General features: G+C 43.6%; 1 protein-coding gene across 2 annotated transcripts in view; it reads right to left on the bottom strand.

Annotated features, from left to right (window-relative positions):
• Nucleotides 1-17,601, bottom strand: part of MARK3 (microtubule affinity regulating kinase 3) — a 596,913-nt gene that overhangs the window by 225,136 nt on the left and 354,176 nt on the right. For both annotated transcript variants that reach the window (XM_078660239.1, XM_078660240.1), the window contains exon 13: nucleotides 8,504-8,715. In XM_078660239.1, the coding sequence (XP_078516365.1) occupies nucleotides 8,504-8,715 (212 nt within the window). The remainder of the gene's footprint in view (nucleotides 1-8,503; nucleotides 8,716-17,601) is intronic.

Raw genomic sequence — 17,601 nt, 5'->3', positions numbered from 1 at the left:
GTTGACAGTACAAACACTCACCCCCAGTCAACTGATCTGGGTTTAATCCATCACCGTTCTTTAGCTCACTCCACGGTTGTCTGGCCCAAGTTGGAGCAACTAGAATGAGAGTGGGAATGTTGCTCTAGTTTGCGCACCACTAGTGGAAGCAGTGGGAGAGATGAAAAAGCGTACGCAAATTTGCCGAACCAGTTCATCCATATCGCATTGCCTTTGGACAGCGGGTGTGGATATCTGGCGGCGAAGCTTGGGCATTTGGCGTTTGTGGGTGGCGAAGAGGTCTATCTGAGGTTGTCCCCACATCTGAAAGAACGGTTGAAGAACTTGTGGATGAAGTTCCCACTCGTGGATCTGTTGTGTCTGACGGCTTAACAGATCGGCTATGGTGTTTTGTACCCCTGGCACATGTTGGGCTAAGAGGAAAATGTTTAGAGGTATAGCCCATCTCCATATGAGTGTGTACCTCCTTGTTTGTTTATGTAGTACATGGCTGTCATGTTGTCCGTGCGAACTAAGACAGCTTAGCCAGATATCTGCTTTTGGAATGCTTTTAAGGCTAGAAATATGGCTAGTAACTCCAGGTGGTTGATGTGAAGTAACTTTTGTTGCGGTGTCCACTTGCCCTGCATGGTGTGCTGCAGTAGATGAGCTCCCCAGCCGGAGAGTGATGCGTCCGCTGTCATGACTATTTGAGGAACTGGCTCTAGGAACGGTCGCCCCTTAGAAACGTTTTTGGTGCTCCACCATTGCAGAGAGCGGTGAGTCCGACCGTCTACCAAAACTAGGTCTGTTAATTGACCTTGAGCCTGGTTCCATTAGCGTGCTAAGCACTCTTGAAGAGGACACATCTGTAGTCTTGCATGAGGCACTATGAATATGCAAGATGCCATCATTCCTATGAGTTGCATGAACACTCGAGCTGGAAGAGTGTTGTGGTGGATATTTTGTTAGAAGAGCTTGCATATTTGTTATCCTGGCAGGAGAGGGATAAGCTAGCGCTGTTGAGGTGTTTATTGTGGCACCGAGATATTGTTGTACGTGGGACGGTTGCAGATGGGACTTGGTGTGGTTTACTGTGAACCCCAAGTCGTGGAGTAATTGTATGGTGGTGTGAGTGTGTTGTACACACTGATTGTATGAGCTGGCTTTTATGAGCCAGTCATCGAGATATGGGAAGAAGTGAATGTGCTGTCTTCTTAAGTGTGCTGCTACCGCCGCTGCCAGGCACTTGGTAAACACTCTTGGTGCTGTTGTGACTCCAAATGGGAGTACTTTGAGTTGATACTGCTGACCGTCCAGTACAATTCTGAGACACTTTCTGTGAGCTGTGTGAATGGGAAGGTGGAAATAGGCGTCCTTGAGATCTATAGTGGCAAGGAAGTCGTTTTGTAAAAGGAGAGGAAGGACCTCCTGGAGTGTGACCATATGGAAGTGGTCGCATTGTATGTACAGGTTTAGTGGTCTGAGGTCTAGAATAGGCCTTAGAGAGCTGTCCTTTTTTGGGATAAGAAAGTACAGCGAGTAAACTCCCTTGTTTTGTTGATATGGTCGAACTAGTTCTATTGTTTGTAGGAGAGATATTACCTCCTGCCTTAGCAGAAGCAAATGTTCTTGTGACATTGGGCGCTGTTTGGGTGGTATGTTTGGAGGGGGTAGATGTTATTTTGAGACAGTAACCTGATTGAATTATTTGTCGCACCCACCTGTTTGATGTGATGTTGGTCCAGACAGGAAGGAATTGTTGTAGTCGTCCCCCAACTGGAGTGGAATGTGGCGGGGGAAGTGTAGGGAAGTCATTGGGCAGGGGTGGAGGCATAGCGGGAGTGGTCAGTTTTGCCTCTGCCTTTGTTGCTGTTACCCCTGTAACCCCCTCTTTGGTAGCTCCTACTGAAGGTGGATTAGGTAGGGGCTTTGTAAGAAGTAGGACTATCTGAGGAGTAGCCTCTGGTTGTGCTCCTGCATGATGAGCGGCGAAAGGAGCGTCTGGGAGCTTGCGACTGCAAGGCTCCCATAGATTTAGCTTTGTCCGTATCCTTTTTCATTTTCGCAAAGGATACCTCCACATTAGGCCCAAATAAGTGCTGCTCATCAAAGGGTTGATTGAGGATAGCACCTTGGACTTCAGGTTTGAAATCTGAAATGCGTAGCCAGGGATGCCTACGCAAAAGGACACTGGTATTAATTGCCCTTGAAGCAGTATCTGCTGCATCTAGGGCACAACGAATAGAGGTATTAGTGATAGTTTTACCCTCTTGTATAAGTTCATTGGCCCTATTTTTGTACTTGTCTGGAAGGTGCTGCATTATGGGTTCTAACTCATCATAATGTGCCCTGTCGTACCTTGCTAGTAGTGCCTGAGTATTGGCAATATGCCATATGTTTGCTGCCTGTGAGGCCGTTAGTTTGCCAGAAGTTTAGACTCCTTATCTGGTGTTTGGAAATTGGCTCTTTTGCAGGTGTTAGAGACTACAAGGGAGTCTAGTGGTGCAGGCCCTTTAATGTAGGCTGGATCTGAGGGGGCCCTTTAAGCATGGGTAGAATTGAGGTGGACTTTTGTGTGGTGTCAAAGGTATCCATAAGGAAATCCTCCTCTACTGGGTCAGTGTGTAGGTCAACCCCATGGTATTGGGCAGCCCCATGGACAAGTTGGTTAAATCCCATAGTGTCGTCTGGTGGGGAAGGCCTGGAGGGGTATAGGTCATCTTATGGCATGTTAGGGATGTCTGGGGTGCTATAATCATCCCAAGGGTCAGGTGAGCCAGGAGGACTGGGATTATCTAGTGGCTCATTATCTGCACCACCCCCTGTGTCATCAGAGGTGTTTATCCCCGTCGTCATCATCTTCTAATGGAGGTGGCGATGGAGGAGGAGATGGAGATGGAGGAGGAGATGGAGATGGAGGAGGAGATGGAGTTGGAGGAGGAGATGGAGATGGAGATGGAGATGGAGGAGGAGATGGAGATGGAGGAGGAGATGGAGATGGAGATGGAGGAGGAGATGGAGATGGAGATGGAGATGGAGGAGGAGATGGAGATGGAGGAGGAGATGGAGATGGAGGAGGAGATGGAGATGGAGGAGGAGATGGAGATGGAGGAGGAGATGGAGATGGAGGAGGAGATGGAGATGGAGGAGGAGATGGAGATGGAGGAGGAGATGGAGAAGGAGGAGATGGAGGAGGAGATGGAGATGGAGGAGGAGGAGATGGAGGAGGAGGAGATGGAGGAGGAGATGGAGGAGGAGATGGAGGAGGAGGAGTTGGAGGAGGAGTTGGAGGAGGAGATGGAGGAGGAGGAGGAGGAAGAGGAGGAGGAAGAGGAGGAAGAGGAGGAGGAGGAGGAGGAGGAGGAATCTTTAGAGGAGAGGTTGCAATGTCCTTCTTCTTAGGATGAGGAGCCGGTGCAGGCGTGTCTAATGATCGTTTTTTAGAACTAAAAGTCAATCACCAGTTTTGGGATCCTTTACAAGAGTCTTTTGTGTAGGATCTGGATGAAATAGTTCCTCTGTGGGAGGTAGATCCTTTGGTGCAGAGGTCTTTGGTTCCGTAGGCTTTTTCGGCACCAAACCGGAAGCATCTTTTGGCTTTGAAACATGTTCTTTTGCAGTTTCTTTTGCCGGTGGAACGTGTGTTTTTTTCAGTTCCGAGGACTTTTTCGGCTCCGAGGCATGGGAGTCGGGTCCTTCCGGTGGCAAATTTTTGCTCAGCTCCGTCTGAGTTTTTGGTGCCAAGGAGCCGGTGCAGTCTTCAGCGCCAAGTGCTTAGATGTGGAAGCAGCTGGCATGAAGGAGGAAGAAGATGGCTTCTTTTTCTGAGCAGTTAGGTGAGTGCCGGCACTGGGGGTAGGCTGACTCGAGCCCGAGTCGCCTAAAGGCTTATTAGGCTTCTTTGCCAAGTCCGAAGGCGTGGCATGGGAAGCAGTAACTCGGTGTGCACTCGGGCCCGAAGGCAAGGGTGTGTCCAAAGCCTTTTTGGAGGGTGTCGAGGAAGGGTCGGGGTTGACGTGTGTACTTACGACCCGTTGTGCCGGAGTGATGTCCTCGACGTCTGAGTCGTCGGCCTCGGAGTTGCTGTCGACGCCATGTTCTCGCTCCTGTTCTGGCACGTCGACGCCCTCTTGGAAGATGACGTCGGGGATCGAAGATGACGAGCGAGCCATGGTTCTGCGAGCTCATCGGTCCCGAATCGTCTTCTTGGAGAGGAAGGAGGCGCAAGCTGAACAGTCTCTGGTCTTGTGCTCCGGTGAGAGGCAAAGGTTGCACATCTCATGGAGATCGGTGTGGGGAAACTTCAACCCATATTGAGGACACTTCTTGAATGGCGTCCTTTTCATGAACCAGAAGATAAGGCCCAGGTAGGCCCGAAGGCCTTTGTCGACGACTGGAATCGAAGACTTCGAAGTTGTTAAGAGTCGCGTCGATTGGAAACGCGTTCGAGACAATACCGTAGGTGATGATTGCACGCCGAAGGAAAATCGGTTCCAAACCGGCGCGCAGGAAACACATCCGAGCCCAATGGCGGAAAAAAACATTCTAAGGATGGAGCCGATGCCCATGCGCGGTGTAATCCAAAGGAGGAGTCACATATCTCGTGACTTCCAAAGAACTTTTCAGGACAAAAACAACTGCAAACATCCTAGCCCAACACTAGGTGGTGATCTATGCATAGTGCGTAATCTGCAGCTCATATGCCTCGAACACTAATTTTCTGATACTTTTTTAAAATGACATTTTGGGATAACTGGCATTTGCTAATATTAAAAGAAGATCAACAATTTAAATATTGCTCTCTTATCCAAAAGTGTTTTTTGTTTTTTTTAAAAAAGGTTTTTAGCCTCCAGTTGAAGATTTTTTTTTTTACAACCATACCCATGGGGGAACATTTACGAAAAACAACAAAGATACTTTAATTGAGAAAATAGTCTGACAGTAAACACTCAAACTTGAAGTAATCCATGAGCAAATAAATTTAGCTGCTACAAAGGTCTTCCCAGGAGTTGCATGTGTAGCTCTTTTCACAGGAAAACAGACTGGGTAAATGAAGAAAGCTTCTTTTAGTTTCTTTCAGTATTTTTTCTTCCGTTTTTTCTCATGGTGGAAAGAATTTTTTTGTTATTTCCTCTGAAGTGCTCACACAGAAGACATAATGGCATAAGAGGTAATCCAATGTGTAGCCTGTATCTACCATTTCTTTTGGGTTGCATGGTAGATGCACCACTGCTAAACACAAAAGTTTGAGAAAAACAAACTTCATTTATTAGGAACAAAGACTGGATGACAGATGTATTCAAGCACTCTTTGTGCATCCTAATGTCCAGGTGGTGAAATAAGTAGGAACATCTAGAAAGCTATATGTAAAAATACACATATTCAGGGTAGTGTGGGAAGGTGAATAAAATAAATCTGTGCATGCAGACTGTAGGGTGCTGGGATCATGTTGCAGTACCCCCTCCCATCCCCCCTCTGCCTGGTAGTTGATGCAACTTTGACTGAAGTGTACTGGGTTCCTGCTAACCATGTCCCCAGTACCAGTGTTCTTTCCCTAAAACTGTACAATTGTTTACCCAATTAGCAAAACCTTTACCACCCTCTGTAAGTTCCTAGTAAATGGTAGCCCTGGTAACAAGGGCAATAAACAGGGTCACTAAGTGCAGCAGCACAAATTGTGCCACCCTACGGGACCACTCACCAAGCACAGTTAAGGCTGCCATTACAGGCTGAGTGTCTTGGTGCAGACAAAAGTAAAAACACAACATGTCTCACATCCCTGTGTGCCATATCCCCTAACACTGCATGTGATATTTGTAAGTCACCCCTACAGTAGACCGGTCTGCCCTGAAGCAGGGTGCTGAATAATACATGCAAGGGCATACCTGCATGAGCAGATATGCCCCAGTGCTGGTCAGTCCTATTACTGCCAGTACAAGTGACCTAGGAAGCCATTTTAAAACATATGCTGGACACTGGTGAAAACGAGTTCCCCAGCTACATGATGGCTTCACTGAAGATAGTGATGTTTGGCATCAAACATCCCTTATTGATAACTACACACTGATTCCAGTGATCGGTTTAAAAATACATGCAAGAGGGCACCTTAGAGATCCCCCTAAAAACCGACCAGCCTTTGCTGTGCACCCTGACTGGTCTCTGCCGGTCTGCTACCTGATACACTTTTCGGACCTCCTAGGGTGAGAGCCTTCGCTCTCAGAAGACCCAAAACAACAGTATAACACTCCTTCCCACAGGATGACCTTCTGATTAGCCTTCCTAGGCCAGCAAGCTTCAAAGAGCTGCAGCCTTTGAAATGCAAATCTGGCTCCCCCTCACAGACGAGGTAGCTGACCCTCTTGTCCTGAGCACCTTTGAAGACATGGACAGGCAAGAAAAGCTAGCCAGGTAGGTGTGCCACCCCCAGGCTAGTACCACCACTAAGGTGGGCTAAACTGAGATGAACACAATTTTTCATAAGTGTCCATGTTTGTGATAGAATATTTCGGAATTCTGGGACGGGGTTATGCACACTACCCACAGGAAGAGGTCATATAGAGGGTGTAGTGACCCAAAGAGTCAGTAGCCCATTAGCTTCTACCCTACACTCCCCCAACACTCCTAAATACAGTATTTAGGGGAGTCCCTGGCACCAGAGAAGCAGATCCTTACAACCTAAGAAGAGAGAGGACACCGAAGTGCCACAAAAGCAGAGTAGAGAAGAAGCAGCTGACATGGTACCAACCCTGCTGGCATGTCTGAATTCCTCGCCGAAAATGCGCTAAAGTCGACCCATCCTGCAGCTGTTGATTCCATAACCTTGGGAGGACTGCCTGACTTCGATAAAGACCCAAGATCTCCCATTACCAGTGGATCTGTTCTTCTGCATCCTGCAGAAACTCCAAAGCAAAGACTCTGAGGCCTCTGGAACAGCCAAAACCAGACACCCGAAGCAATCACTGCACCCGTCGCCCCTGGCCCGAGTTGAAGTGGGCCAAGGGTGTCAACAAGATCCCTAAGCCCTCCAGGGCTCGAGCCCATTGTGGTTTCACCACTCATGGACTCCCCGACACGCCTGCAGCCTCTGCACGCAGGCCCCCTAGACTGCGACAGCTCCTGGTAACAAAACACAATGCCTAAAGTCACCTCTGCATCCGTCGCCCCCAGGCTGTGGAGAAGAGGACCCAGGTGTCCATGAGCATCAGAAGACTTGAACACCCCTGTTGGTTTAAACAGACTGGCCTTTCAGCCAGAGCCTGTAGCCTCTTTTTGCAGTGACGGAACTCCATAGAAACCTATTGGGCTCCCGATTCTGGTGTTGATCCCAGCCGCCCCTGTGATGCTGGGGTGTACTGCTGATGCTGCCTTGGACCTTGCCCACCACACATCTTAACTCCTGGAGATTGACCCTGTAAGTCGCTGTACTATACGTGTTTGCAGAACTTTTTCTACATTCCATAGATAACATTGCAGAACTCAAAAACTGCATGGTGTCCACTTTTTGAGGTGAAAATTATTTATATCTACAAACATACTTACCTGAACAATTTGGTTATGATGCCTGAACATATTTAAAGATACTTGCTTTTATAAATTGGTTTAGATCTCCTTCTTGAGTTGTGTGTGTCTTTTATTGATCGTTGTCTGAATTTGCAAATGTCTTGCACTCCTCTGTGTTAAGACTAAGGATCCTCAACCACACTACCCCCTAACAGAGCACTTTGGTATTGCATAGCAAACCTCCGTCCACTCGTAAGGGAACCCCTGGTCTCTTCACAAGGTATATCACATGTTTGATACATCACAAAAAAGCAAGCTTCCTACACAGACTAATTAAAAGATAACAACGTTTCTTCATTATTCCTCAAATGCTTCTGGCAACAGATACTATTTGCAACATGGCTGAAAAACAACCTCTAATCCCATAATAAACAATGGAGGCAGGCCTCATACCATTTTCTTTGCCTAAAAGAGAGAGAAGGTAATCGACATTTGAAACATGTTAAACAGGTTTAGAACTACAAGTTAAATTCAGCCTGAGTTCAGTTGAATGTCATTAGTCGAAGTTTCAACATTTTTAATTCCTATGAATGTACTGCTAAAGCCAAATGTAAATTTAGTGCTAAGAAAAACAATCTTGCTATCCATCATTATCAACTTGTCCAAATAGGACAGAGAAAGCAGATGAAAACATGTCAGCAGTTTAGGAAAAGCCAAAACTGCAGGTGTGTAAAGTAAGATATTCTGGGCGAGTACTGTGGCCTTGTTTATAGGCAGACAGTAGTTTAAATTGTTTCATGGAGATCACTGATCCATAGCTCACGATTCAGGTCTTGAAAGTCAATAGGCTAAGAAATCTGAAGAGATATAATACCCACCGGAAGCACAAGGTGCTCTTTCTCTTAATGTCCTTTAAGCCGCAAAACATTAATTTATAGAAAGTGAACTATCATACTCAAGGAAGAAAATTAGAAGGACTGAAAATAATTAAGTGATCTGGAAAATAAAAACATGTACTTACATTGGGGACAACTGAACTCTTTTTGCGTTCTGGTATATCTGCTTTATTTGGATTATTTGCATTTCCGAGCATGGGACTGGGTGGTGTTATCCCTCTTCCAGCATTGATACTTGGTTTTCTTGGATGACCGTTTTCCTCTTTTAAATCGTTATCTGTGGCATTTGTCTGACTTCGTTTTGGATAAGTCACAACTGGAGGAACAGCTGGTCCAGCTACAAAAATATATTAATTTGTTTTCTTTCATTAAATATCAAGGCATAAACCATTACAAAAATACAGGTTCCTTAAAAAAGCTCTCCCAACACCTTAAATCAGAGCCTTAAATTTCACCTATATTATCCAGCTTTTCCAATAAAGAATTAGAGAAAGATGTCTGCTGTGGTTGAGACTTCTAGCAGACTAATTTCACACAAAAAAACTTTCACTTACCTGTAACTATCATTTTGATGTTTGTTGAGTAGCACATTTCTATGCTGTGCATATTGCGGACATCTAATCTTGAGTCTGCAAAACTACAATCTGTCTTTCATTAAGTATCTGCTTCAAACATGGATCTCCCATGGCAGAGAGGGCAATGTGCATTGCCCTAGAACAAAGCACATATTGGTGCCCATTTCAACATGGAGCTGGAAAAAACAAGTTACTTACCTGTACACTGTAGTTCTCCAGTATTGATATCGTTCATAGATTCACATGCTTTAATCTTCCCTGTCGTCATGGTGGGAGTCTCAAGGTACTATAGAAGTACATTAGAAACCATCAAAAAAGAAAGGAAAACTTTAACATCCATCAGCATCTTTATGTAGACATAGCATTTGCCCAATCAGAGCCCTAGACCTCATCTCCCCAGCAGAGCCACCATACCTCAGATTTTGCGCACATGTGTGTTTGGGTTAATAGTCGCATGACGTAATACGTAGCAAGCCGTAATGGGGAGGTGGGAGAGCCACATGTGAATCTATGAAAGATATCAATACTGGATAACCCAGTATTGAATCTTTCATAGAAACCCATGCTTGAATCAAAGTAGTTAACAGTACTATCCTTTTAATCATAATAATTAGGCGAAGACACCTCTATGCATTATGAATAAAGATATACTGTGACAAGAATAAAAAAAACTTATCTAAATAAAATATCTCATATATATATATATATATATATATATATATATATATATATATATATATATATATATATTACCTACTGGCGGTCGCCAGTAGGTATATATAGTTAGGATTTTTTCTCTATGGGATTTTTGAAAATTCTATGTCTAATAACTTTGGCGTTTGTGGACGGAATTGGCTGAAATTTTCAGGAAAATGGCACATTTTGTTTCTGAGCAGCCCTTGAAAATTTGGGGGGGGTTCGTCAAGGGGGGGCCGAGAAAAAAGGGGGGTCCCAAAACGTGTTTTTAACATTGAGTTTTCCATAGGGCGGTTGGCCTCACTTTTAGCCCGAACGGCTGAATGGATTTGCACGAAACTTGGCAAAATTGTAGGGACTGGTAGCCCGATGTGCCTTTTGTAGGTCTCAATATATGTGCTCCAGTGGATTTTGAGAAATTAACGTTTAAAAAAAGATATATATCTGTAACAGCGGACCGGGCAGCGTCCCAGGACGCGTACTTTTCGCGCAACGGAGCTTTGTGAAGCGAAGCTGATTGGTTCTCTGGCGTCTGTCAACATTCCAAAAAGTCCGTAGCGGCCGCCATCTTGTCTCTCGGTAGGATCGAGAGACAAGAGGAGGCCAAAACAAAGGGGGAAATAACCATAAGGGGGCATAGTAGATCCTCGCTGACCCCCTAGGTTTGATGTGGAGGTTTTAAAAGGGCCCCGCGGGGCAAAAAAAAAAATAATAATAATAATCGAACGGCTGAATGGATTTGCACGAAACTTGGCAAAATATTAGGGACTGGTAGCCCGATGTGCCTTTGCTAGGTCTCAATATATGTGCTCCAGTGGATTTTGAGAAATTAACGTTCAAAAAAAGATATATATCTGTAACAGCGCTCCGCTTCGCGTAACGGAGGTTTGCGAAGCTGATTGGTCATTCTGTCACTGGGCTATAGTTGGGCTACATCTGGCTGATATTTGGGCTACATTTGTTTTTTTGTGTGTCTGGCGGCCATCTTTGGGCTACATTGGGCTACATTGGGCTTCATTGGGCTACATTGGGCTACATTTGGGCTCCAACATATATATAGGCCAATGTAGCCCAATATATATTTTTCAAAGTTAATTTTCGTAAAAACCACTGGAGCATATATCTTGAGACATAGCAAAGGCACATCGGGCTACCAGTCCCTACAATTTTGCCAAGTTTCGTGGAAATCCATTCAGCCGTTCGAGCTAAAAGTGAGTCCAACCGCCCTATGGAAATGAAGGAAATGAATGGGTAATTTGTAATTAGCAAATAGCTAATCGCAAACTAGGAATGGTAAAGAATCGCTATTTATTCCTTAAAGTTCGCTATTTAGGAAATGCAAAAAACTTTGATGATACATATGGCGGTTCATCTCTAACAAGATAAGAAGCATAGGGATACATTTATGATGACTGGCGCATCACCAGGGATGTGTTAGTCATTCTGTGCCGCTGTTCCGTCACCTATGGTGTGCTGCATTTACAATGCGGCGCATCATGGGGCAAAAACAGCACAGATGCGTGATGTATCTGTGCCGTAAAGGTGGCGCATTGCTGGAGTTGTATCGCAAGTGTGATGAAGCTCCAGCAAGGGTCGGGGGTGCCCCTGTCGCAGGGTTTCTGTTCTCACACAGAACTGTGGACAGAGGATTGGAACCTCGGCGAATTAGGGTGTCCCAAAACTCACGTTAGTAATCAAAAACCCCTTAGCAAGCTAGGTACAGTGTCACATTGGATATAACAACTCTCAATGTTTAGACAATCCAGAATATGAACTTGTAGTACCTCAGGATACGTGGAACTCATGAACAGTCGGTCGTTATATATTTCTTAGAAACCAGAACATGGAGTTAAGAAGAACACATGTGTATTTGAAATGTTTATTTACTAATGCCGTCTTCTCAGGCGTAGTATCTTAGATAATACAAGTACACATATTATCAGTAGCAAAATTACCAGCATAGTTACTAGTACATAAAAAGCGAATGGTGATAGTATGTTAACATGCTGTAAATGAATAAGAGTTAGCAACACTTATAAGCAGCCGCGGGCCGTGGAGGGAGTTACGGTGAGGCAGGGAGGCGGGGAGGGGGAGAAGCAGGGTGGAGAATACAAGTACACATATTATCAGTAGCGAAATTACCAGCATAGTTACTAGTACATAAAAAGCGAATGGTGACAGTATGTTAACATGCTGTAAATGAATAAGAGTTAGCAACACTTATAAGCAGCCGCGGGCCGTGGAGGGAGTTACGGTGGGGCAGGGAGGCGGGGAGGGGCAGGGTAGAGAGGGCTCCACCCTGCTTCTCCCCCTCCCCGCCTCCCTGCCTCACCGTAACTCCCTCCACGGCCCGCGGCTGCTTATATCTCACCCTCCCTAATACACATATTATATTATTTGCTAAGAAGGTCTCTTTGTGTTGGTTTAGGGCGTGCCCATACTTTAGTGTCTTAGATTTGAAGGAATCACATCAGCATACACCAGCTCTCTCTTCATGTGAACCGCATCAACTGTTGTGTATGTGTGTTCGGCAAAGCAATATAAAACCCGCCTCATGCCCAGAATTGGCAGAAGTTGCACTTATGTTATGAGTATGAAGTCGTGGAGATCAGACCTCATAACAATTCTGTATCGTGTTGTTCTTGAAACTTTAGCACTCGCTGTACAGATATAGTTTAACAAGCAAAGCAGATAGTAGAGCAATAACATATTATTCTCATGTAAACCACGATGAACTACTAGGTGGAAAGCTAAAGCAACAACTAAGTGTCGTGTGCAGAAGTTGCAAAAAAGGAAAAATGGCGTTTAAACCGGTAATGAGCCCATGCTAACTTAACACGGTGTAAAGATATCCAGGACCTAGATGACACCTCCCCATGATCCGGAAACGAACTGAATAAGATAATAGAAGTGCCATCTCATGAGAGCAGATTGCAAGTTTATATGTGGACGGTCCGCAAGGTAAAGCATTAAAAACTAGGAAAATTTAATGCTAAAGAAAAATAAAACAGCCAAGTACTTTATCGAGTCTTAAGCCAATAGGCAAGGTAAATAATAAAAACTTGACAAATAAGTCAATGAATTGTCAATGAAATGCTAGTACTCAGCATATCAAACATGAAAAAGGTCTATGACATAACTGTGTATGCAAAATAAGCTGCAACAGCCTCCAATAGGAAGTCACCGTCTTCATCCGAAAACAGTTCAGCCATCCAATTTAAAAGCGGAAAAGAACATACGTGCTCTCCCAGCACCGGATCCTCTATCACCATCAGAGGACAGCTCGGTGGGTTTTCAAGAAAGCTCTGTTCCAAGAAAGACTGTGCTGCCGCCAGTAAATTCCAGGGACCAATTAGTCCATGCATCAATGCCACAGCCATAATCCTTTCGCCAGGACAAACCAACTCGTGAGTAATGATAGGAGTCATCAGCTGATTAAAGTCGACGTCAGGAGAAACCGGTCCGCAGAGACACAAATCAATGGCCCAATCGAAATCACAGGTCAGGCAGTGAAATACAGGCTGGACACAGGTGAAGTAGGAGAATCGAAAAGATAATCCATATGCCGTGCTTAATATCGCCAACGGCATTGTGCCATAATATTCTAGCATGCGATTGCGGAACAGTGTCAGCAGCTGCAGGGTGGGAGGTTGCATAGGAGGGACATCCATATTTAAAAATGTAAAAAAGCACAAGAGCGTCCGCTGGTAATGCAAGTAAAAATGCCAATCCACGAAGCAGAGTGGAGAAAATAGAATGAAAGAAAGCAGGGATGACTCCAAAGATTTTCTCAAATGAAGTCACGAGACCACTGGTAACAACTTTAAAAAAGTGCGCCAGGGCCTTTGTGGAGGATGCGTTAAAGATAGTCCGAACCATCTTGCTGAAATTGAAAGGCAAATCTGAATTGAGAAGGGTCTGCACCTCTGTACGGGTGTTCGCTATGTGAAGCACGAAAGTTTCACGGGCCGAACTCAAGGCCACCTCTCTCTGAGACAAAAGAGCTCTTATTCTTGCCATGCCGTTGAAATCTCTCCCAAGGTTGGTATTTGTGGCCAGATTGAAAACTCCCTATGTTCATGTGTGGGAGGAAATAGAACATTTCTGCAGCAAATAACCCGTTCACTTACTGTTACCATAAAAGGAATACTTTTAATTAACTCAGAACAATCTTCATTATTGAGCATCAAATAACTACCATTTTCCAACAACTTGAACGTGGGGATGATAGCAGGAACTGGCGTGCCTTGCAACACGCAAGCCATATTTGGTCGGTGTTTGTTGCATGAACCGTGTAACTGTATGTGCCTACACATTAGTGAATGATCTGGCGTCTCAGTGCATTCCTCTCCATTCAGATAAACTTCTTGATCATCTTTGAAACATCTGTATGTGTATGGAAGCGACCAGACCTCATGAAGAAAAGCACTACCTAAAGGTTCATAACGACCTATTGGTATATATTTCATACAATTTGAAAACTTATATAAAGCAAAAGGCAGCGTTATTAAACCGTGGATAAGGCACGTTGTCAAAAAACCCGCAATCCTCTGCTGATGATGTCACTGAGCATGTCATGAATGATGTAATATGTGACATCATCAGCAGTGGATTACGGGTAATAGTATCTCTAGTTTACTCCCCTATAGCTGTCTTTCTTTTAACATAAGTCTCTGTTTCCTTCCCTTATACTTACTGTTTTTGGTTCGCTTCCGGTTCGCGTACCGGCGAGCGAACTGGGAAGCGAACTAAGAGAAATAGAGGTTGGCACAGTTCCAAATATTGTACCAATTTTTTAATAACGGGGAGGTAGTTCTGAAAAGAACTTTTTTTTTTTATTGTTTTTGTTGTTTTATATTTTTTTTATTATTTTTCAGAACATTTTTTTACTTGAATTTTTCTGAACAGTTTTATATTTTTTGAGGTTTTTCCTGGAGGGGGCAATGAAAACGATTCATTGTAAAGGGCTCAACAGGAGCAACAAAACAAAAAAAAAGTATTTATTATTTTGGGCGTTTCGTACAAACTTGCATATGATAGTCAATAGCTCTGTTGATCAGAGTGATGCTTCTTTCTCCGTAGCAAATGAATCCATCGCAAAATACGCAGATGTGTTTTACTTCACCAAATCTCATTTGTATATTTGGCACCATCTCCCTGCCCTCTGGTCCCGTTACTTCCGGTACAACAGATCTTCTGGCCATAATAGGGAGATTATCTAGGTCGTTCCGAAACTGTGCAGCACTGTAGTTGTTAGGATGCCACCTAGTCATATGGCGATGCATTGTGTAGTTTCCGAAACTGTATTTTTTCTCGGTTCCTCTGGACAGTCTATCTTGACATATAAGGCAAGTTACGTATCTTGCATTTACTTTTTTCTGACCTTTGGGAATTTAAAAAAATTGCCAAATGAAGTTTTCTTTCCGGTGAGACGTCCTGGGTTCCTCAGGCAAAAACTGCCTCTCTTCCTGCTCTTCCTCGTCTTCCTCTTCTTCCTCTTCTTGCTGAATTATAACTTGAGCAGGTGGTCCACTCTTCCTTGGATGTGGTGGAGGTGGTGGGGAAGCACCAGCTGAAGCTACTAAAGAAGCCATTGCTCAGTGATCACAAAGGGTCTTTCTCTCACAATGATGAAAGTCAGAGTGAGGAAAGAAGGAGGGATTTTCATCATTTGGGAAAAACAAGAGTTCTCAACCAATCAAAAGTGTTCATTTTAGATTATATGACCTAGTCTTACATCATTAGGAAACCAAAAGTGAAATGAACCAATGAAAAGTGTTATTACCAAGTCACATGACCTGCTTTGTTTACGTTAAGCGCTTTGCAGGGCCTCCCGGTTTGCTTCCAGAAACCTGCGCTTTGCGACTCGCTTCGCGTACCAGTTCGCTAACGTAGCACGTCATATGACGTATCACGCGACAACGTGAAACGTCATGCGGACGGGAGGCGTCACGATGTTGTTTTCTAACACGGCACTTGCGGTAAAGAAACGTTTACCGGCTCGCGGTCTATTTCGCGGCATCAAGGTCAGCTAACGGGAAGCTTCCCGATTCGGGAAGCGGGAACGAAGAAAAAAAAATATTTAAAAAAAAAATTATTCATAAACATATAAAATATATTTTTGGATTTAAAGAAGAATACATTTTACAGCTACAGATATTAGCTGTTAAAAAACCAATGAAATTCACTGAAAAAACCATAGGTTATAGACCATATATAGTTAGGAATTAGCATTTACAAAACCTTGAAAATTCACTGAAAAAACCATAGGTTATAGACCATATATAGTTAGGAATTAGCATTTACAAAACCTTATTTTACTCACACAAAACCATTGAAATTCCATATATAGTTAGTTGCACTAACTATATATCGCGCATCCGCAATCCACTGCTGATGATGTCACATATTACATCATTCATGACATGGTCAGTGACATCACTGATGACATCACTGATGACATCTCAAATGACATCACTGATGACATCTCATTTGACATCAATGACCACATCACTGATGATATCATTCATGTGACAATACAATGCATCTCCTCACATTTTAATATAACCTCTGTTACAACCAGTGTTAAATACAGAGTATAATTTTTGAAACCATTGACACACCAATACTAGTTACTACATACGCACTCACTGATTCCTACGTCTACACACACATTCACTCATTCATCCATACAATCATTCATACATACAATCACTCATCTTTACAACACTATCATATGCACTCATACACCTATACAGACATTTACACTCTGTTGCTCATCCATGGAGTTACTCACACACCTAGTCAGTCATGCAAAGAATCAATCACACCTCCATTTTCTAATCTATACAGTTAAACATAGAGCACCTTACATTTTCAAACATATACTAACACATACTTACTCTCTTATACAATCACTGATACAAGTACACATTGATCTGCACAGAGTCAGACACCTCCCAACCAGCCACACACACACTCAGTCTCCCATACAAATACTTGGCCAACCAATCAATAACCCATATAGCCACTCATATAGCTACTGATCAACACATGCAGCAGCTTGCACAACAACAGACATACTGATGCAAACTTTCACACAGTTTAGTCACTAACCTATGCATTCAGTAGGACGCATTTAATCACTCACTCATACAGTCAACCACGCACCTACTAAAACCTTCATTCAGACACTTATACATCTACTCATTCTTCAATAGGTAAAACATATTTTAACTTTACTGAAACATACAGTCACTGGATGTTGTCATCAGTGATGTCATTTGAGATGTCATCAGTGATGTCATCAGTGATGTCACTGACCATGTCATGAATGATGTAATATGTGACATCATCAGCAGTGGATTGCGGATGCGCGATATATAGTTAGTGCAACTAACTATATATGGAATTTCAATGGTTTTGTGCGAGTAAAATAAGGTTTTGTAAATGCTAATTCCTAACTATATATGGTCTATAACCTATGGTTTTTTCAGTGAATATATATATATATATATATATATATATATATATACCAACACACTCGTTCACGATTCACAAGAACGAAGTCCAGGCCACCAATAGTTTTCAAAATCCGGATTTAATCACAGCTTTACTCGACGCGTTTCGGGAATTGCCTTCCCTTTCTCACTCGTGAGAAAGGGAAGGCAATTCCCGAAACGCGTCGAGTAAAGCTGTGATTAAATCCGGATTTTGAAAACTATTGGTGGCCTGGACTTCGTTCTTGTGAATCGTGAACGAGTGTGTTGGTATGTGAAGGGATTGGCGATCCCGTCCCTGGCCCGCCGCTGCAAGAGGCCACTACAGCTTGGCGCCAAAACTTTGGTTGGAATATATATATATATATATATATATATATATATATATATATATAAAAACATACATATAGACTCATCAGAAAGATACCTCGTGTCTAATCAAAAATATAAAAC

Source organism: Lissotriton helveticus, chromosome 9 (genome assembly GCF_964261635.1).
Source record: "Lissotriton helveticus chromosome 9, aLisHel1.1, whole genome shotgun sequence".
Classification (NCBI taxonomy): Eukaryota; Metazoa; Chordata; class Amphibia; order Caudata; family Salamandridae; genus Lissotriton; species Lissotriton helveticus.
Note: the sequence above shows the minus strand (reverse complement) of the source record. Positions and strands in the feature narration are given on the sequence as shown.